Source organism: Ambystoma mexicanum, chromosome 2p, assembly GCF_040938575.1.
Source record: "Ambystoma mexicanum isolate Mex_15411 chromosome 2p, UKY_AmexF1_1, whole genome shotgun sequence".
In the NCBI taxonomy this organism is placed as follows: Eukaryota; Metazoa; Chordata; class Amphibia; order Caudata; family Ambystomatidae; genus Ambystoma; species Ambystoma mexicanum.
Window position 1 is genome coordinate 747,104,360 of NC_090923.1, and position 22,660 is coordinate 747,127,019.

Consider the following 22,660-nt stretch of genomic DNA (forward strand, 5'->3'; position numbering starts at 1 on the left):
AATTGGATTCTTGTCCTTGGAGGTAACCAGTCCAATTGCTGCAGCTACCTTGCTCCAACTTTCAACCTAACCTCTGCATGAAGGACGGCTCCAAGGGGAGCGGGTGGGGATTGGGCAAGAACTGAATCAGTGGCACTTCGTGAAATTACTAAATCCTGAACTAAAAGCAGAAAGTGAGAAGAAACAAAAGGTTTAATCGCTTTTCAAGGAAACCTATGGCAGCTTGCATATTTTACCTGTGCATTAATGCAAGGGCCAAGAGATCTAAAAGGATCCAAGGCGAAGCTGAAAGATTTGGCATAAAAAGTGAAGGACGAAGAGCCAACAGGGACAAGCCTCTGATAGCCAAGAAGGAATAGAACAACTAGGATGAATACTTAAAAAAACAAAAAAAAAAAGAATTTCAGCATTATATAGTTTGCTTAAAAAATGCAAAACCGTCTAGCTCTTGATCCTCTGCAGATAGAATCGCCCTCTGGAACGCCCCAAAAGGCATGGGGAGCCATTCTTACCAGCTAGCGCCGTACCAAACCAGCTTAGGCAAAACCAATCCAGGATGGTTATTTGTTATTCCCCCTTCACCACCCAATGCCCATTCGCTGCTAAAGTATCTCGAGGAGCTCCTCAGGGTCAATCATACCAATTGCTCCCGAAATCCAGTAAAAGAAGCAAACAAGCACCTCTGCTAGCATTAAGTACACCGTGAATCCTCCAGGACCAGTAAGGATGTCTGTTTCTGTGCTGCAGCCAGGCTAGAAACCCGACTGACAAGGAAATTCTGCTCAGTTACCCAATGGTGCAACTCAGCAGAAACCACCTTTTCCAAAAATGCACGCAGAAAGGGTAAAGCTGCCCCAGGGTGACAGTTGGGTATACCACTGCAATTGTTTTATTTTTTGGATTAAAAAATGTGTGTGTATATAATATATATATATATATATATATATATATATATATATATATATATATATATATATATATATATATATATATTATAAGTGGCATCGCTTGCTTTTCAAGATTCTGGTAAACTGCTCTGAGCAAGGAATACATTGATAATCTGCAACCAAAATGGTTAAAGGTCATAAAACGATCCTTCACCATGGTAGTAGGACATCAGTATTATGTGGGCTTCATGGAACACATACAAATGTTCACCCATGGGTAGGTCCAAGAGCCGCGACTCGTACAGCATCTCTAGATGGACTGTTGGAATGTATGGAGGCATTAGCCAAAATTGCTGGAACACAATCCTGACACTACCCTGGCAAAATTAAAGGCTAATCTCCTGAGAGGGGATTTATCTTAGAAATAAAAGAGAGACTTCAGGCTGAAGTAGCGTTTTATTGCATTTCCCAGGATCTACCGTGCATTGCTGGTCGTGCCCTGGACATATTCCCTCGAGTAACCATGCAGAACCCTAGTTAAATTATGGTTCTTCATCCTGCACCTGATGTCGGCTGCAGTGATATTTTACGGATCAAAGTCCATGTGGCACCACTTCCTGTGATGTGGTTTAAATGTCATGTGGGGTCGCCTTCTGATGGGGCTCCCAGATCCCCCAACAGTAACATTCTTTAGATTGGCAAAGGATTTTCAAATACTGTGTATTTCCGGACACTAACTCTAAGCAGACTGTTTTAAAACACTTCGGACATGCAATCCTTGATTGCGTCTCCAAAAATAACTACAATAATTGAGTGCGGTTTTCTCTTACAAGGTAAGAAAAGATTGTTATGTTCTTAATTAAAACAAGCTGGATGCCTGTATCAAAAATGATTAAAAAAGTGTGACATTATCACACATGCTCTTCTGAGTATGCCCAAAGCTTGAGAGCAATTCAGCTGAATGGACAAGATCGCAAGTTGTTTCATGCAAGTTTATTTTTATTTATTAACTTGTTCATTTGTAGAGTGCTCCTGACCCTTAGCTATCTGGCCGCATTCAAGTAAACTTGCATTCCAGTTACGGTTACAAGTAGGCAAAAGCAAACTACTTACAAGAGGATGTAGTTGCAGGAAACTGGCATGAATCATCACATTGAATATCAACTTTACAGGTTATATCACAGGTGCATTGTAAAAGTGACCCGGAACGCGTTTTCTAGACCACATATAAGTGACCATCATGGGCTGAGGTGCATATGGCTTAAGTGCATTCTTGAGGGAACAGCCAAGTTTTAACTTTTTTTTTCTAAAGCCCCAGAATGAGGTTTCAGCTCTTAACGCTACTGGCAAGGAGTTTAGCAGCTAATACACGAAAGCTGTTTCCCCCTGCTTTTTGTAGCTTGAATTTAGGAAATTTAAGGCAGTGGGTGAGTGAAGATCTTGTAGGGTCTGTCAGATTGGTTTCTAGTGAATTTTCCTGAGATATAGTTAGGGGCTGAGTTGGATAGACATTTGTGGGTAAAAGCTAATGTTTTGAATGCAATTCTATCTTGAACTGGTAGCCAGTGGGCATTACATCTAGCTGCAGAAATATGGTGAGTTTTAGGGATAATAAGAGCAGTCCTCAGTGCGTTGTTTTGTAATGTTAGTAATTTTTTTACATACGATTGTTGGTCCCCAAGTAAAGGGCATTGCAATAATCTAATTTGGACAGTATCCGGGCTCTTGCTGAGGTGGTGTAGCTTTCAGTGGATAAGAAACGGCCTGCTGACATTAATCCGTTTGCATGTGTAAGCCGTGGCCGAGGCTGTAGCATCAACTTGTTTGGTGAGAGCGAGTGTGAGTCTAGGTAGATTCCCAGGGTCTTGACTTCCTTAGACTTTTATGTCTATACGGTGATGATGAATGATTTGAAATGACAGTCCAGTTTATTTAGTTTGGTCTGAGATTCGATGAGGAGTATCTCTGTCTTGTCATTGAGGCATAAGCCTTGAATGGCCATCCAGGCTTGTATAGTTGGGTAGATTTTATTGAGCAGTTTGGTGTCGCTGTTGTAGTCGCCTGAGATGGGGATGAGAATTTGGGTGTCATTTGCATAGTTAGTGTAGGTGACATCCAAATTGTCCAGATTGTCAAACAGGGGCTTAGTAAATATGTTATATAAAGTAGGGGAGATGCAAGAGCCCTGTGGTACTCCACAAGTGACAGGGGCATGTTCGGCTGTTGCTGAGGGTGCGAATACCTTCATGGTTCTATTGCCCAAGAATGATTGCATCCACGTGGTTGCTTTATTTGAGAAATGAGCTGCTGGCGGAGAGATCCAGTAACAGGAGGAGGGCTAACTTAACTTAATTCGTCCATTTGAGTGTTTAGATCGCTCAAGGCTGATTCGGTTCCATGACCTGGTCTGAAGTCTGATTGTCTCTAGCCCAGAAGAAGGTTTCGATTCCAGGTGCTTCTGGATTTGCAAATAGGCTGCCCTGTCCAGGATTTTTAAAAGGAAGGGCCCTGTTGTAGGTCTATAATTAGTAGGTGTGTTAGGATCAAGGTTAGTTTTTTTTTTTTTCAATGAAGCTTTGAAAAATGTGGTAATGAAAGGCGCAAGATCCTCTGCAGCCTCTTTAATGATTGTTGCCAGGCAAATGTCTCCTTGGCATCTCAATGGTTTGAGGCTGGTTATTATTTCTTCTACTTCTCGAGTAGAGACAGGGGTAAACTCGAATGGGCTGCATTGAACTAGTGGGTAGTCTTGTGACTCTAAGAATTTTATATCATCTGGCAAGCTGAGATTTTTTAGTTGCTATTTTTGTTTGTAGTTGAGAGATCTTGTCAAGAAGCGTTTTTTGCATATTTGCACACCAGGTTGTATCTTTAGTGCACGTTTCTTGTGGGGGAACTGGGGACTCTAATTGGCTGAGGATGGTAAATGGTTCTTTCGTTCCAGAGTTAGCTTTCGTGATTCTGGAGTAATGGAGTTGTGGGGTAATCAACCACTCTTTGCTTTTAGGCACACATCGTATTGCATTCTGGTACCCACAATCCTGTATTCACAAAACTATGCAGGAATGTAAAATGATATATGCTAACAATGGCAGGACTTTGAACATATTATTTTTACAAAAAAAGAGTAGCAATGTAGCAGATGGGTGAGAAAAGTGGCCAGTTTATTGTGCGCATTACTAGCTTTAGAATCTGTGTTATTTTGCATGCAGTTTATTGTTGTATAGAAGATGATCAAGCATTTGCCGAATGTTTGTATAGATGGGCTTTAAATAGTCTGAACTGAGCTACCATTCAACTGAGCACTCTCTGTACTAAAAGGGGCAGTGGGATAATACATCGGGCAGTGGGATAATACATCGAGAGTAAGGATGACGAAGATCACTGGTGAGAGACTGGGGCGGGTTGCAAAGTGCACATATATGTAGATTGCCAGAGATCTTTGTGGAACCTGCATGCATATGTTCAAATTCTCACAGGAGCCCTTTTTGACTTTCCAAACACGTCGATGAAATGTGCAGCATTAAGTTACGTAATAGTCACATCTGTAATTTAAGATGCAATGAAGATAGTCTACAAAAGCTCCAGCTTCCGCCTTCAGAAATTCTGGCTAGATCGTGGTTTGCATTTAGCAACTTTCTGAGCATCTGTTCATGGTGTGCAATTACAGTTGTGTTTTTGCAGCTTATCCACAAGAAGGTAAGCAACTTTTTAAAGTAACGCAGGTCATGCTTTGGGAATTAATATGAAATTAAGACCTGACTGCCAACCTACTGTTACTGGACCTGGGTTGGACCTCCTCCCATCATTCCTCTGTCCTTCTAGACAGTACTTGCAGATCAGGGAAAGGCCATGTTGGCATTTTTTTTATCTTGTGAACATGGAAGATACATTTTCTTAGGTTGCTGACCATATCACTCGCGTTTATTCAAGTTTAATGGACACCATTTATTCAGCGCCCTTCTTCTTTTAAAATGGAAGGTCATTGAAGTAATGTTCTTCATCCACAGGGAGGAATTTCCGCCTGATGAAGCAAAAGGTCTTTCAGTATCGGGAGATCCAATCTTTTAAAGAAGTTTACTACAGGAGGAAACTTCACCTACATGAGGCAGCAGTGACTGAGACGGGGCCTGTGGAGGGCTACATCAAACAGCCGCTGGACCACTTCAATCGCCGGAACAATGCTACCTATAACCAGGTCAGACAACTTTACACCTGTGTTTTTCTTTCTTCATACATTCGACTAAGCAAAGCATAATTCTAAAAAAAAATGAATGCTAAATGCATCTTTCAATTTCTGTCTACTGATGAATGCTGCCCTCCCTGAGCCTGAAATCAAGAGCACTCTTGACCATGTATTTCAACCAGTTAACTGCATGCATTGTGTAGAGCACATGATTGGGCAACAATGTCTTCTCCCACTGACTGTCGATTCCTTCTGTGATGCACATCCAACCACTGTTTCGCTTAAGGAAGGATTCCCTACTGAAACCCATGTACAATCGTCGACATCTTCTTAAAGAGTCGCGAACATGCTTCTAAATCTTAGATCAGTGTCTATCTGAAATTGACCTATGGAGCGATTCCACATCTTTTGATATAGCCCCGGGCGCAATCTGCACCTGAACATCTTTAAATAGCCACGAGGTGAGGTAGGTGCAACATTATGGCCAGCTCAGTTGCACCATCATGGCAGCCACTGGCATTGTACATTTTCTGGAGCCACACATGCCCCCATACCTCCATTCTTATTTTTCACGATCCACCGGTGACGTCCGGGAGATTTTCACTCATTTCTTTACCAAATCTACAACGCTCTCTCCCAAAGACTACAATGTTCAAGACTTGAAGAAATTGCAAGCAGTAGATGTCTCATTTACACTGGTGCTGCATTTGGTGCATGGTGCCTGGGTCTATATAGTGTGATCAGTTTTATTAAAGGAAACAATGCCTCTCCTGTCCCGACTTCTCAAATTATGGTTTCCCTAGTCTGAAAAGAAGATAAGCAGCTAGTGCTCGTCGGTAGGTCTTACAATACTAAAATCCATCCTCTGTCCAAACCTAAACCTAACAGAGTATCTGTCCCTACCCACAAAAAAGGAAACCTAGAAGTTGGTCTAGAAAACGGATTCCCTCTTAGTTCGGGAAATGGTGGTTCATTTCTGACCCAGTCCAAATGTCTTAGTACTCCACAGGCCACGAGCCTGGCTCTACAGTTTCAATTGTCTTTTAGTCTTTCTCTTTTCCTCTTGGTACTTGCTTTAAAAAAAACGGTTTTCCCAGAATGGGGGAGAACAACCCCAGAAACCGTTGACTGATCTTAGGTTTGGACTGCACAGCCAGTCAGATTGCTTGGAGGAGATTAGAGAACATGTGGGTGGGTTGCCTCCATTGTTGTACTTTGTGTTGCACTGCAATCTCCCTTTTTTAAAATTTATTTATAAAGAGCCAAAGCTCGCAAGCATCAGGACGCTACATATACACAATATACTTTCAGAAAGAGATCGGTAGCCAATCGACTACTGATCAGAATAAGGGTCAAAAAGTGTGCTTCTAAATGCTTCTAGTAGCGTGTTTCCAAGTGAAGTGCTAGCGGTAAAGTGTTCCAAGCTTGGGCAGCATGGGCAGGGAAAGATCGTTCAAGGCCTCTGATTTTATTGGTCCTGGGAACAGTCAACAGACCACTGAAGCTTGAACGAAGTCACCTAGAAGGTTTCATTTGTTCCTTTAAGTAAGCTGGGGCATTGCCATGAAGGCATCTGTGGGACAAAGAAAAGGACTTGAAACTTATTCTTGCCAACACAGTTAGCCAATGGAGTTTCTTCCTAGCATATGAAACATGCTCTCTTTATAGGGATATCGTAAATGATGCGCACAGCTTCATTTTGGAGTACCTGCAGTCTGCTGTTACTTGCACCAACCGAGAGGACATTACAGTAATCTAGGTGTGGCATAATAATTTCTCTAACTACTTTACCCTGTTCTTGAGAGACAAAAGCGGATTTGCATGCATCAACACCTTTAGGTGAGGCTATGAACTTCCAACTACACCATCAACATGTGCATCAGATCTCACTGAGGCATTGAGGTTACTAGTGCATGGAAACATTGACCCCGCCCCTCCATTTCTTTTTACTTGAAGGGCATAACTCCCTTAATCAGTGTGGCCTAAACAGGTTGGTGGCAATGGTATCATTTGTACAGGGTGTATGCCAGAACCAATCCTACTCCTGAGGTGGGGTGATGGAATGGGGGAGGGCAGCACCTGATTTCCCCCCCCCTCCTCAAGTGCGATTTGCTTGCTACTGTTGGTACCACTGCAGCTTTCTGCCTACCAGCACATATCATAGCCCCCTAAGGCGAATGGGTGGAGGGACACGCATCAAACACCATCTGGCCCAGATCATCAAGACTACATGAAACCCCAGTGAACGAAAAGGGGCAGGACAAAGGGATTTCTTTTTAAAACCATTTACCGTCCTGGAGGAAAGCCTACTAGATTGGCCTGAACGGTCAGGTGAAGCAAGAAACCAATGTGAAGGGGGATAAACCAGAAGGTCATGGGACTAAAAGGGATGCACTCACGAGACCGCGTGAAGGGTATTCGGGTGAGGTCAGGAGTTTTGGTGAACCTAGAGACAACGAGGAAGGTGATGCTGAGTGCTAAGAAGTCTATGAAGCCGTTGGATACTGGTGCAGGTAAGGGATTGGATGTAGGTTACAGTGGTATATGATGAAGACAAGGATGTCATCACTTGTTTCCCTGGGCCCCCCCCTCCTATGTGACCAGAGGATGGTAGCCGCTATGTGATCCCGGGGACGGCTATATGAGGGTGGACCCACCTGAGGGGAGGTAGTTCTCAGGGAGACTTGAAGACATCAATGGAGGAAACCACATATCCTCCTTTTTCTGTAAATGGTGCTTCCCCCAGTTCCCCATGCATTAATGGTATGTTACCCTAATTTCCCACCTATGTGTAAGGTTGGTGTGTCAAGTGTCCAAACTCCCACTAGTGAGAATATGTGGGCCACTGAGACGAGGAAGAGGCAGGGAGTACAGAAGATTACTCTCCAGGTAGCTCAATGTCCACCTCCACCGAGTTATCTAAATCGCAACTTGTTATTTAGAAATGCTGAGAACCCTTTTTCCAACTCTACATATAGGTCACCAACCTTACCCTTAAAACCTTCTAAAGACACTTCCTCAGATTCTATCTGTAAGTCATCACATACTGACTTCCCTTTTTCTAATGCTGGAAGTACTGCCACGAGGAAGGTGGAGTCAAGTAATGAAGATCATGAAAGGCCAGGAACACATGCTGCACTCTAGTTGCTGCGAGCACATTTTGGCAGGTGGGACATTCAAACAAGGAAATCAGCTGATGAGAGAGACCTGCGCAGAGAACTTGTATCTGCTCGGTGCTGACCGAGAGACTACCAGGTGGAAGCAAGGTCCGTGGTGCCAGCCCGGCTCATGAGGGGAAACGAGGGAGGCAGACCGCAAAGTCTGGTAAGCTGCGGGAATGCCTGCAGGAAGGACCGCTTCCTGGCATGCAGCTATACAGGAGAGCAGCCTCTGTGCTACTAGAGCCCAGGGGAATGCGCAGCAGACGAGTGAGTGCCACAAGGAGGACGGGAACAGCAAGGCAAAGGTGTTGAACTCGAAAGGAGCAAGCAGGACACTGACCGGCTGCTGCAGGTTCACTGCGGGAGAACCAATTCCCGCTACAGTAATCCATTGAGTCTACCCAAGGGAAGAGGGGACACCTGGGCATACTGCCAATGGTACCGAAAGAAAACAGAAGTAATTTTATATGAATGCGACGTAACAAAGGGTGCCATATGTATATGGCTTAAAGAAGCGGAAAAGTGCAATAAAAAGACTGTCACGTTACACAGTACGCATATGGAAAGCCCCGGCAGGATAGTATACCAGGCATTTCAAATTACAATTTTATGAAACCAAGTATATGAAAACAGGTGTTTTGCAAGTTAAGATGGGCTGAGTTGTGTTGGGCTTTTTTCATCTTCATAGATGGCCGTCACCATTGAAGGCACCAGAGTGCCCTGCAGACCCACCCGCTTCCTCACTCATTGGTTGCAATTTCACTCTTCAGGCCAATCCTGTGAGCCGGCAGGCGAGAGAGCCCCAACCAAGGTTCTCACTAAGGCCCCTGTCTGGAGCTGGAGGGAGCACTTCTCCCTGCCACTACTCCATGACCCCATGCCATTTGTCAACGTTCCCAGTTGATTCACACTACCCGGGACCACTGCATGCTTTGCCCATGATTCAAAATCCTGCTCTGACAATTGCTCTGGTAACCAACATGGATCATATTGCCCTGGACCACACACCTCCCATTGACATTCTTACCGCCTAGTTGTTTCCTGCTCCTTTTCCTACCTGCCCAACTATAAACTCCAAACTCTGCACCTACTGAATCATGCATCTTGTTTTGCCTGTTTCTGAAGACTCACTGCTGTTTTCTTAATTACCCACTTTTTCGAGTCTCAGGTGTACCCTCAACGTGCATCCTCCATTTTGTACTGCTTTTTAGTGCTTACTGGCAAATTCGAATTTAGGTGTGCTTTCCAACTGTGCATTCTCCATTCGTAGTGCTTTCTTTTAGTGCTTACTGGCAAATTCGAATTTAATTCGAATTTAGGTGTGCTTTGCAACTGTGCATCCTCCTTTTCGTACTACTTTTTACTGCTTACTGGCAAATTCGTATTCAGGTGTGCTTTCCAATTTGTTAATTGATCTTTGATTCTGGACATTCTAATGTGCTCATTGATTTTGTCTGCTTGGCTGCCTGGTGAAATTCTACTGTTGCATATTGCTTCTAACCCTCTCTCCTGCTATCCTCCGATTTCTCTCCCTGCCTCCATGGTGCTCTACGTCTCCCCTATCTGTTCTCCATCACCTATCCTCCTTCTCTCATGAAGTCTTGAAGGAAGACCTTTGAAAAAGCACTCCTGAGATCCAACCCTGGTCTGCCCATTTCAGACCCCTTCATCAATGCTTCCTCCAGACAGACTATCACTGACATTGTCTTTGCTGTTCCATCTTCTGACATATGGACTCCCCATATGGGTTCTGTCTCTCCCCTTTTTCTTCCTTACCCATTACTGGTGGCATCAGATTGGAAGTGCTCTTGGCTCACTTTGCATCTTCCAAGTGCACCATTAATGTCTATCACAATGGTACTATCGTAGCCCAGGGCTCTCATCCCAACTCCAACCTCCGACTTCTTGACAGGTGTCTTCCATCTCTCCTCAACCCCCCCCTCCTGCCACCCTTCATCCCTCATCCCCGCCGCCCCCCAGTGGTGGCACCCCTGTGCCCCCTCACAAATTATTTAAAGGTGGCAACCAGCTTCACTTAGCTATCCTAAATTCTCGCTCTATCAAACATTCCTCTGACATCTGTCGCTTCCTTGAAGACCTTGACGTCCTTGCTCTCATCGAGGTGTGGTTCAAGGCCAGCTCTCACTGCTTTTGACACTCTAATCCTTGAGGGCTACAAGATCCTGTTTAATCCCAAACCCTCCTAGTCTGGTGGTGGTGTGGCTCTGATCTTCCCTGAGCGGGTTCCTGCCTCCATCATACCTGCTCAAACCTACTCTTCCTTTTGAAGCTTAGTCTGCACGCTTTCTGTCTAGCCTACCTTCTATCTTACTCTTGCTACCATTTACAGGCCCCCGGACCGTCCTCCCTCTTCCTCTCAGAATGGGCAGACCTGTCCTCCTCTCTTCCTGCCTCCTCCCCCCCCCCCCAAACATCTTCCTTGGGGACTTGACTCTCCAGATGGGGCTACTGTACTCCTCCGCGACCTCTGCGACTCTTGCCCTCACAATCCTTCCCTCTGGCCCAACCCACTCTGCCAGGGACACATTGGATACTCTCATCTCAACAGACATCCCACTCTCAAGCCCCCTCACTACCTCTCTCTCCTGGTCTGACCACACTCTCCGCACTTCCCACCTTCACCTCCCCTGTCCTTGGATAAGGCCTCCACTCGCACTGCAAGACTCCTTCACCGTCATCGACCGCTTAAGCGTGTGCCGGTCGCTGCATTTGCCTCTTCCTTCATCCCTCCTCCGCCCCCTTCATTTGACTCTCCTTCTGATTCTGTTCTAGCTAACCCTCATCTCTCTATCTCTAACAGCTTGCCCCCATCATGAGGATCCGCATGAAGCCTGCCTCCAAATGCAACTCTTGGTATGTCTCTGACTTGGCAGCTTTGATACAGAAGTGTCGGGCATCTAGCTCATCCTCTGACAAACTGGCCTGCCGCCTAATCCAAAGGCAATATCGTCTCATCTGCTCCAAGAAGAGGACTCATGTCCAAGCTGGCATCTCTGGAGCCACCAATAACACGGCTGAACATTTCAAAATCTGCAGGAACTAGCCAATTCTACTGCAGTGTCCTCCTCCTCCCTCCCAGACCCACTGCACTGGCCGCCCACTTCGCCTCCAAAACTCAGGACATCCTGTCCTCTCATCTGCTCCCCCCACACTCCCTCTTCTCTCGCCTCTCTTGGCTGCCCTCTAACCCTCCTGGCAACCGATACTCTCTTCCTTCTTTTCCATTGCACCAGTCGAGATCTTTGTCTGCTCTATGAAAGCCTCCTCTAAGCAGGTGCTCCCCTGCCCCTCCAGAACCCTCAAGGATAACATTGCCTCTATTGCCCCAGCCTTGGCTAACCTCTGCAACCACTCCTTTTCCACTGGCTCCTACCCACAACCCCTTAAGCACTCTTGTGCACCTTCTCCTAAAAAAAAGCTGTCTTCTGACCCTTCTTGCCAGGCTAACTATCGCCCTATCGCCACCACCCCGTTTTTGGGCAAACTCATGGAGAAGCTGGTCTTCCCCCAACTGACCCTCCACACCGAATTGGCTGGCTGCCGCCATGACCACCAGTCTGGTTTCAGGGCATCAAGAGGCACGGAAACTGCTCTCCTTAACACCTGTGAAGACCTGCTCTCTAACCTGGACTCAAATTCATCCTCTGCTCTGATCCTCCTCAATCTTTCTTCTGCCTTTGACACATCACTCCATCCTCTTAAACCGTCTCCATGATACACTTGGCATCACAGACCGAGCACTGCAGTGGCTGACCTCCTTCCTTTCAAATATACCCTCCCAAGTGCAAATGGATCCTTTTCTCTCCTCCACCTCACTCTCTACTTGTGGCGTCCCTAGGGCTCTATCCTATAGGCATGTCTCTTCAACATCTACCTGGCTTCCGGCCCACTTGATCCCCACCACCCCCCCCCTCATTTCCAGTCTTATGGAGACAGCACACAGCTCTCCTTCAAGCTGTCCTCTCCCCCTCCTCTCTCATACCGGACTGCCTGACTGCTATTCAGGCATGGTGCTCTTCAGGCATGGTGCTCTGCCAATGATCTCTGCCTTAATGCCAGTAAGATGGAGATCCTTCTCGTTGGGATACCTGCTCCTTGCTTACCCCCACTCTCTGGCCACCCTCCTTGGGTCCCCCTCCCTTCACCCACTTGTGGGGCAAAAAACCTGGGGATCATCTTTGCCTCCTCTCTTTCTCTCCACACATCACTGACCTTGCCAAGAAGTCCAACTTTCAGCTCCACCTCCTCAGGGACATGCTACTTTTTCTCATCTTCCCCCAGAAGCTCAACGTCTCCAGAGCTCTAGTTCTCTCTAGGCTGGATTACTACAACAGCCTCTTCCTTAATCTTCCTCCTTCCTCCCTTCGTCCCTTTAACTAATCTGGAATAGGACTGCAAGACATATCCTTGGCCTCAAGCCCAGGGACTGCATCTCTCCAGCCCTAAAATCTCTCCACTGGCTCCCAGTGACCGCAAGGATCAAAATCAAGATCATTTGCATCATCCACAAGGCTGTATGGGAACTGGGACCTCTCTACATCCAGTGTTTGGCTCCAACTCTCTGCAGGTCAAATGTTTTTCCAATTAGAGAGTGGGAGGTAGATCCCTCTCCTCGGCTGGTTCCTCCCTCTGAACAGCCTCCCTACCCCCCCTCATACTTGAAGTTTCCTGGAACTTAACAAGATACGGCTCAAGACTTTCCTTTTCTACTCTTCCTTCCCTCTTCCCCTCCCATGCTAAACGTTCCCTCTGCCGCTGTGACTGTGGCCTGGTCCCTTCAGAGTCCTACAGGGGCCAGACCACCTCCATACCAGTCACCCCAGCATCCCCTGCAAGCACTTGCCCGCAGGCTCCCTTCCCCGGACTAGCCCTAACCTGGTCCACCCTGTCCACTGCATTCACCCCTCTTTCCCCTGGCACTTGCGGTCTTGCCCCGCCCCAGCACTTGACCACCCCCCCTCCCTTTGGGCACCCCACTCCTGCCCTACTTCCTCCTACCCCACCCCTGAACTTATCACCTTGTCTTGTACTTGCACGGTAGGATTGTCACAAGGCCAATATGAGGTGTTTTTGTTGCATTCCTATGTACCCCGTGCCCCTGAACATGTCTTGTGGGGCCTGGAAACACTTGTGTATAGGTGCCATGCAAATGTCCAATAAAATAAAGAGTAAGTCCTGGCAGGAGAGTATACCCGGCATTACAAGTCACAAGTGTAGGAGCACAAGTATATGAAAATAAGTGGTTTGCATACAGACAAAGGCCTGGCAGGAGAAGTATACTGGTATCACAAGTCAGAATTGTTTACATATAAGACAAGCCCCGGCAAGAGAGTGTGCCAGGAAAGATCAAGCTGGACAATATATGAAATAGATTACATAAGAAAATCCTAACAAGAGATAACCAAGGAGTGTCAGAGAAACATATCCAGGAATGGAAAAAGCCTGGCAGAAGAGTACACCAGGTAGTCCACTAAGATTCGGGAGTGATGAGAAAACCAGGGGAAGGGAATTAACCTTTGGAACACTGAACTGTTTCTACCTGGAATATTTGTGTTGGAGTTAAACATTTCTTTTTTTGAACATTTGCACATTTTTCAAGGCCAGAGACCTTTCTCTTTCAGGTTAGAGTTCATTTGTTGAATGTGAGTGTCAGAATAGGACATTGGACACAGGACTGGTTGTTTTCGACATCTTGACAAAGGACTGACCTTTTAGTTTTGTTTTGATAGGGAAAATACCTCTAAGAGCAGGGACAGAGAGGCATTTTCCAAACCTATTTTTGCTTAATAAAGGTCTATGGCCAAAATCATGAACCCACTATGTCTGATTTGCATTCCCGACCCCTAAAAGGTACCAAGCATGAAAGGTGGAAGTTATGGTTGTGGATGTTTGTGTGCATTGACATTTAGTGAGATCAACTAAGCAGGCTGTTGTAGAAAAGCTGCATGTGATTGTATGATGTTGTTGGTGTCTTCCCTAGCATAAAGTTAGGGGACCACCTTTTGCTTTTGGTTTACAACTGTATTAAAAATAAAGATTCAGATACAGACTATTTCTTGTCATAGAGTTTTGTGATGGGCACTGTTAGATCAAGGTTGCCATCTCCATAAAAAAGAAACCTCTAAAGCTCAGATATTCAGTAAGTCACTCGGCACGGTCTCTGGCACTGGGCTGTGTTGTCAACTTCCACCTAACTGATGTGTGTGGCTCTGTGGTACTCTAAAGTCTGATCTGGATGTCTGTCACAGCTGGCTTTTTTTCTGTGGTTGCTGAACTAACTTCCTCTTTGTTCTTTACTCCTCGTTGGCGATTTGCATCGAAGTTCTGGGGCATACAAAAGTGATTCTGTCTCCTGGTAGTTTTTACACCGTATCTCCCAGCCCATGCCGTCCAAAACTAACAGTGGTCCTTTTTGTCAATCTCCTTCTCGTACACTTCGTCCTCTGTTCTACATAATGGTTTGTTTCATATTTACAAGTATGGCCTCTTCGAATACCAAGTCATGCCCTTCAGGTTATGTAACGCCCCACTGGCGTTCCTATTCTTTATGAATGAAGTGCTCAGTGAACTGTTAGACGTTTGTGCACTTGTGTACATAAATGACATTCTCATTTACTCAAATTCCAAGGAAGAACATGTTGGTCATGTCAGGGCAGTCTTAGAGAAGCTTCGACAACACCAGTTGTATGCCAAGCTGGAAAAATGTTTCTTCCATGTGACCGAGGTCGAATTTCTCGGTTTCATGCTCACACCATAGGGCGTACATATGGACACACGAAAGGTGGACGCAATCCTCCAATGGCCCTCACCAACATCCACGAAAGGAGTACAAAGTGTGCTCGAATTTGCCAATTTCTAGCGTCGATTTATACCTGGGTTCTCGCAAATCGTACACCCAATAACCCCCCTGCTGAGAAAGAACAAGAAATTCCATTGGTCTGAAGAAGCCTTTCCGAAGCTGAAACTAGCATTTACACCAGCACCAGTTCTTCAACACCCTCGACCAGACCTGCCGTACCTGGTGGAAATAGATGCTTCAAACGTAGCAATGGGAGCGGTATTGTCCCAACGGGACCTTGAAACAGGACAGTTACATCCCGTCGCATTCTGGTCTGGCACATTTTCTACCCCCGAATTGAACTAGGCGATCTCGGATAAGGAGTTGCTGGCGATTGAAAGTAGCATTCAAGGCATGGAGACATTATCTTCTTGGGGCAAGACACACGGTCACAGTCATCACGGACCACCGTAACTTACAATACTTGAAGATCGCCAAAGCACAATCCTCTCGTCTCCCCCCGACACTGCAGGGACCATATCATCAATCACGGTCGCATGTTTGTCTGGCGAATGATGCTTCACTATTTCAATGGCCTTTCCCTCAACTGCCACTGGAAAGAGCAGGAGACTGTTCTCTACATCACTTTATTAGAATGGAGGGCTATCAAACTCATATTCATCTTCCTCACGAACACCCGGGGAAGTCCCTGCATATTTTGACTAACCCCTTTTTGATTCATTACCTCAACATGAGGGGCTGTATGGATTCTCTCCCTGTGTGTCATTTCCACCTAGTTTATACCTTTTGTGGACACCCTGTATAGGCAAGAGGGGACCTCCCTAGAATGGGAGTTGCCTGGGAAGTGACAGAGCCTGCCTTTGCACTCAAGTCGATCTGTTTGACTTCAGTCCAAATTATAACTACTCGCTGTACTGCTTGAGAATGAATAGTGCTGCTGCTATGTGCGGGCTTCCCGGGTGCTGTACTACAAGACACTCTACCAAAGAAGAGTTGAGAATGACCTCCTGGCCCTAAAGTCCAAAACGTGACCCAGTCGCCGGCTTTCGTGGTAAGGAGGCTTTAAGGAACCTCAACTTTATTTTCTCGGTCTTTGGTTCTCTGGTGCAGTCTTCTCATGGGTCATGTCCAGGGATCCAGTGAAGAGGGGGTGGATAGAGGTCCAGAGGGGATAGCCTGCACTACTCCAGACTGCCTTTGCATGGGCATCTAGTCCCTAGGCTCTCTCTGCCTCTCCTTTTCTCCTGTTGGAAGCTCCCGGTCCCCTCATTGTGACTGCACCATCTGGAACATCCACCTGCTTCTGTGCCTGCCAGGGACCGATCTGGTCTGTTGGAACTTCCCAGAGTTTACTGCTGTTCTTCTCCTACTTCTAGTAAGACCGTAAAATAGCCATTCTAGAGCTACCTCAACCTCCAATTTTGCTTTTCTGTCTTTCTTTCGCTCTTTTTTTGCCACCGTTGGGCCTCCCTCCTCACTCCTTCATGTTTTAGCTTTATCTTCTGCGTCACCCCTTTCACCAACAGTCCAGGCAACTGCTCTAAAGGTTGTCTCGGGAGGATAGATCAGGGGCAACGTGCTCGCCTTGGAAGCAAGACGACACGGAGCAACGAGCGTTCGATCCCTGGGTCCGCGCTTAGAAACCTCTGGGTATTAAGCACGTTATAAATGACCTATCATATCATATACTAGTGGTTCCAGTTTAGACATCCTGGTTCTCCCCTCCTCGTTTCTGCTTCTTTACCATTTCTTCTCTGCTGACTCCTGGGTCCAGGTCTCCAAACTACCTCCCCCAGTCTCTCACCACCTTTGGGGCCTTGCCTCAAATCTTCCTCCAATTGTGTTATTGGTCAGTTATCCCAGGCCAAACATTTCTCATATTCACTCCCAGCTTCTGATCTGTCTTCCTGGTATAGCCACACTTCCACCACCTGTACCTTAGTTTCCTTTTGTTTTTCTAGGGATGTCTTCGCCCATCTACAGCACAAGCAAGTCTACTTCCTTTCCCTTCTTGGGGCTTTCTGGGTGACACCTGCACCCCTAAATCTCAGTGACCTCTGCAATCCCCAAATCTTGTGACATGACTATACCATGTTGATGTGTGTTTTCTTATATTACGCTTATGCCCAAGCGCTTTACATAGAACATATATTCATACATAACTTCAGTTGGGTGATATTGTATTGGTATTAATTTCATTTACGGTCCTCTTTCGTCAAAGCACTTTAAAAAATTCGAACTACAACGGTACAATAAAAATGAAGGATGATAACCAAATTAATGAACAGAGCTGATTGGAGGAAAGAGAAGGAAGATGTGTGTTTAATTGGGAACGATGAATGTGATGGGTAAAGGATGCACGGATAGAAAGTGGAAGAGCATTCCAATGCTTAGGTGCGAGAAGTGAAAAAGAGCAGATTTGAGAAGCACAGGGCGGCTTAGGAACGACCAGAAGAAATAGGGATTGAGAACCAAGGGAGCGAGGAGGGGATTAGAAAAAAACAAGGCAACAAAGATAAGAGGGGACAAGACTATAAAGAGCTTTATAGACCAAGCAAAGAAAATGAAAAACAAGTTACAGATCAAAGGAAAAGTAAAGAAGCAGAATGAAGAGCTGGAGTAATAGAAGAGCGAAAAGGCGGCTGAATGAGAAGACGAATAGCAGAATTAAAAATAGAACATAGAAAAGTAAGGAAGGACTTGGGAAGACTTAATAGAAGAAGTGAGCAATAGTTTGTGAGAAAAATCAAGTCGGGAGTTTAGTAGCCCCAAATGATAGAAAAGGACAAGCACGCCGAAGGTTATGAAGATGGAAGTGGAGCCGTATTAGAAATATGTAGAGAAAAAGGAGGAGTTAAACAATTAGTCCAAGATTCTGAGCAGAGGCGGAGAAGGGGAGAAGAGATGGAGGGAAAAGACCAGAAGGCGAGGGTCAGGGGAGGGTGAAGAAGAAGGAAAGAAAAGAAACTCTGTCTTGGAGGGGTTAAGATGAAGAAACCGTGAAGCCACCCAAAACTTAACAGCAAGCAGACAAGAAGAAACCGTAGCATGAAGTGAAAGAGAAAAAGAAGAGAACAAAAAGATTTGTGAATCATCCTCATAAAAGTGAAAAGAAATATTAAATGAAGAGATCGGACAGAGGAATAGAACATAACGAGAAAAGAAGAGGACTTGGAACAGAACCTTCCTTGAGGTATGCCATAAAGTAGTGTGTTACATGAGGAAGACTGACCAGCCCAAGAGACAGAGTACATAAACCAACAGTTGAAAGAGAAGAAAGTAAAATTGTGTAATCAACCGTGTCTGAACCGCACAAAGATGATGATGAAGAATATTGCTTATTATGCCTAGCAGAAAGTAAAGAATTAGAAACATGTAGTAAGGCAGATTCGGTGGAGTGAGCGGGACAAAAACCAGATTGCAAAGAAGGTAGAAGAGCATGAAGAAAAGAAGAGACTTTTGTATATACAACTCGCTCAAGAAAAGGAAGCAAAGAAAGAAGGTGAACATTAGATGGGAGGTCAGCATCCAAGGAAGGTTTCTTAATAATGCCTTCAGCATCCCTCTGCAAATACCTCCCCTCTCGAGGTCTCTGCTCCTCTACTTCTAATTCCCTTCGGGTCAATAGTTTTTCAAAGAAACGAGCAGGGGGTAGATCTCTATTTTCGGCGGCGGCCTCTCTCTGGAACAGACTCCCTGCCAATCTAAAACTTGAGGAGAACCATCTCCGGTTCCGGAAGAACCTCAAGACATTCCTCTTTGCTTCTGCCTTCGCTTCCCCTCTCCCCTGCTGATCTGCTCTCTCTTGGCACTCGTGGCACCTGACCACCCTCTGTCCCCAGGTACCTGCTCACCCTGCCACCCTCTTGCACTGACTCCTGGCCACTCCTTGCAGTGGGGACTGAATCTGTACCCATACAGCCCCACCCATTTTTCTTTTTCTGCACTTATCCAACTTTCCCAGTCTGCTACCTTAAACACAGCACTTGCCACTTGCAGGCTGCCCTACCACTGTTTTATTGCCTCCATGTCTATTTATTTTTATTTATTAATATTTATCTGCTCTCCTCTGTACTTTCCACTCTCTCCCTTCCATGCACTTTTTCCCTTTTTCCCTTTCCCATGCACTTGCGCGTTCACAATGTCACTGGGCCTAGTAAGATCGTTGTTATGTTGTGTTCTCCCCTGTTCCCCTCCCTTGCCTAGTTGCGCTCTGAAACACTTGTGTACGAGCGCGATACAAATAAAATATCATGTCATATATCAATGATAACAGCATGTTTAAAATAAGGTGGAAAAGAGGCTGATTCAAGTGAGCAATTAATTAAAAAAGTAAGATAAGAGATCAAAGAAGGATAGATGGAAGGAATAAAAGCAGAGGGAATAGGATCCAGCGAAGACTCATTAGAGTGCACCCTGGTCAAGAAAGTGTGGGACTCAAAAGGAAGTTAAAAAGAAGAAAGTGAAGGAGCGGTATCAGGAAGAGAGGAAGGAATAGAAGAAGGGGGAGTAGAAGAAAAGGATGATCGAAGAGAAGTCACTTTAGAAGTGAAGACGTCAGCGAAATCTGTAGCTGAGAGAGAAGAGAAAAGAGGGGTCCGGAGAAAGAATAGAAGTTAGTCATTGAAAAAGACATTGAGGATGAGGGAGAAAGAGTAAGGGAAGAAAAATACTGATTTTTAGCAGATAAAAGAGAAGTCGTAGGATGAATGAAGGGAGGATAAAGTAGATAGGTGTTCAGGAGCGCAAGACTTCTTCCAACGACGTTCAGCCTTTTGCAAGACAGAACGAAGTGTTTGAAGTGCAGGAGAAACCAGGTTGAGAAGGTTTTTTTGGCAGGGGAAAATGGGCGAGAAGAGTGAAATGGATAGTGTACAGCTTGAATGCAGGTGAGTAGAAGCAGAATCAGCAGAAAGAGAAGGGAATTGACTAAGAGGAGGAAGTATAGAGAATAAGGACAAGCAAAATGTAGTAGAATTAAAAACTAAAGGTCACGACGTGTAAGAGAAATAGAAGACGAAGAATGAGAATAAGAGTCAGGTAAAAGAGGATGAAATGAAAGTAGAAAATTATCAGATAAATAAGTAGGCTGAGCGACCCCCTTTCCCCCAAAGGTTGTACTCATTTATTGACCTCGGAAGGATTAAAGTCTGAGTTGGTCTTACCAAGATTCGAACCTGCGACCTGCAGATCACACATCGATCGCAGCACACTGAGCTATTTTACCGGCTAATAATGTCTGTAAAGGGCTCACTCACTCTTTGTCCTTACCTCCAAGAACACATAACCTAATTTTTCTAGTTGGCGTAGTGACGTGTACCAGTCTGCACAGTGATCTTCCCGCTGCTTACGGGGCCATTAGCAGTCCCTTCTGCAGTAGAGGAAAGCTCCCTTCATATAAATGAGAGGCTGAAAGTGCCCTTTTTCTCGCTGGTGTACTCAGTCTTGTCATTGACAGCAAAGGATTTATTTTAGAGGCACAAGAACCTTTTGCATAGCGTATTATAAGGGTGCAGAAGTAAGGCTCAGAGACAAAGGTGACATCGTTTTGGTTATGAACCTTTATGAACCAGTAAATGGGTTGGAAAAACGACCTCTGTCCCTATAGCTAAGAGGGGCTTCCCTGCCTCAAAGAAATCTAAAGAAAATGTCATGATATCAAATAAATAGTCTGTCACTGTCGTGTCCAAAAAACCTGCTTCTGACCCTAACACTAGTAACATAAATCTTATGTGCAAGGATGATATATTCACAACTAAAGTGTCTTGCCAACAGAAAGTTCCCAATATCTTGGGTTGTCAACAAACAAAAACAAGTGTTCCACAATGTTATATTTCAAGGACCAGTGTTTGGCTCCTTTACCCTGGATGTTCCAAGCTTTTCTCAAAATATGCACAATGAAAGTTCCCAGCTTTCCCGTGAACACTTCTTCCTTGTTCACGGAGGTTTTATGTCTGGTTCACTCTCCTGCCAAACATACCGTAGGAAATGATAAGGGATAGTCTGTTAGTATTTTCCTTTTTAACTCCTTGGGTCTTGTATGAACTTCACCTTCTTTTTAGACCTTCATATGGGTGAGAGTCCCAGACTCTCAGCAATGTATTATACCAGTTTGGTGTACTCTCCTGCCAAGCATATATTTCTTTATCTGTCTCTTTTGCTTTCAGGGTCCCTGACCCTCTTATTCTCTAGCTCTCATACGGGTGCGTTTCCCAGACTCTCATCAATGTGTCTTGTATGCTTGGTTTACTCTCCTGCCAAGCATACAATAGTGTCTTTCTCTCTCTATTACTCTCTGGGTCCCAGAACCTTTTATCCCGTGCTCTCTAGTTGTTTCCTGATTCCTCCTGGACCTCTTCCACCTCTCGGTCTGCCCGCGTACCTGTTTGTGTGGTTCGCGTCTTCTGAGCGGCATTGCTCCACGGTGAGGCTTCGATAGCGTTGGGGTGCTCTCGTTTCGGCGGCGGCTCTGCCGTTTACTCCTTCCTCGGGCTGTGCTTTCTGTCTCTAGCCCTGTTCAGGTATCTCCTCTCATCAGTGGTTGCTCCGTCGGTCACTGCTTCCTTCTCGAACTGCAGTTTGGGTCTCCAGCATCTCCCTGGAGTTTGGGACGCCCAGAGGGTTTCTTGGGCAGCGGTTGGCGTAGTCCTTTCGTCCTGGACTACCTTTTTGCTCCCATTTGCCTCTTTGCACGGCGTCTCGTGGCGTGTCTCCCTGTTCGCCGGTTCAACATCACCTGGGTTTCCTCCTCGCGGGATGGCTCTCTCCATGTTGGTTTCCCTCAGTTATTTTGTATTGCCTTTGACCAATCAAGTACCGTGAGAGACTAGACCGTTTACTTCGATTCTCTAGAATGATCTACATACTCCTGGCCATCTTCTTCGTTATAGTACTTGCATTGGAACAATATGGAAAGCAAATTGTGTTCTCTGGTACCTTAGTCAGGTCGAACATATTAGGTTGGCTGACTTTACTATAAAACATATTGGCACTAGTTGGAAAGAGGGGACAAGAGTTTGGTTTTGGGACAGAGGGAGGGTGTAGTGAAGCAGAGGTATACCGCATTTTCAGGGGATGGTTGTCCCTAATCCCATAAGGGGTTCCTCGCCCATTTGAACATCCCCCTGTGTACCACCCCCAGGGGGACTATTGTGCTGTGCATGCACCACCCTGGCCCGTCTCCCCCTAGGGAAGAAGGGACTGCATCCTCAGATTCGTCATCGTATCCAAGAGTCATCATTTGGAATCTGCCACCAAATGTTGTTCACTGTTCAGTATTTTGCTTAACAGCCAGATTTAGTGTGGACCACCATTCTATGTCCAAGGCTATTGTTTTATATTTATATGTCCACTTCTTACAACCATACCACGTCTTTTCTTTGAGAACTCGAATCCTAAGTATCTAAAGTGGTTCTCCATTTTGACAAATGGGCAGGCATTTCTAGCTGGGTGGTCTCTTCTGCAAGAGAGATTCATTATTTTTGACTTCTCTCAGTTAATATTGTATCCAGAGACCTCTCCAAATGAGAAAATCATTGCCATCATGGCCTGGATTCTGTTGTGGCCCTTAGAAGCCATATAAGTACTCTTGTGTACGTGTTTGAAA

General features: G+C 45.5%; 1 protein-coding gene across 1 annotated transcript in view; it reads left to right on the plus strand.

The window, feature by feature from the left end:
- Positions 1 to 22,660, plus strand: part of PRSS16 (serine protease 16) — a 422,739-nt gene that overhangs the window by 72,051 nt on the left and 328,028 nt on the right. The window contains exon 2 of the mRNA XM_069644381.1: positions 4,898 to 5,085. Within this exon, the coding sequence (XP_069500482.1) occupies positions 4,898 to 5,085 (188 nt within the window). The remainder of the gene's footprint in view (positions 1 to 4,897; positions 5,086 to 22,660) is intronic.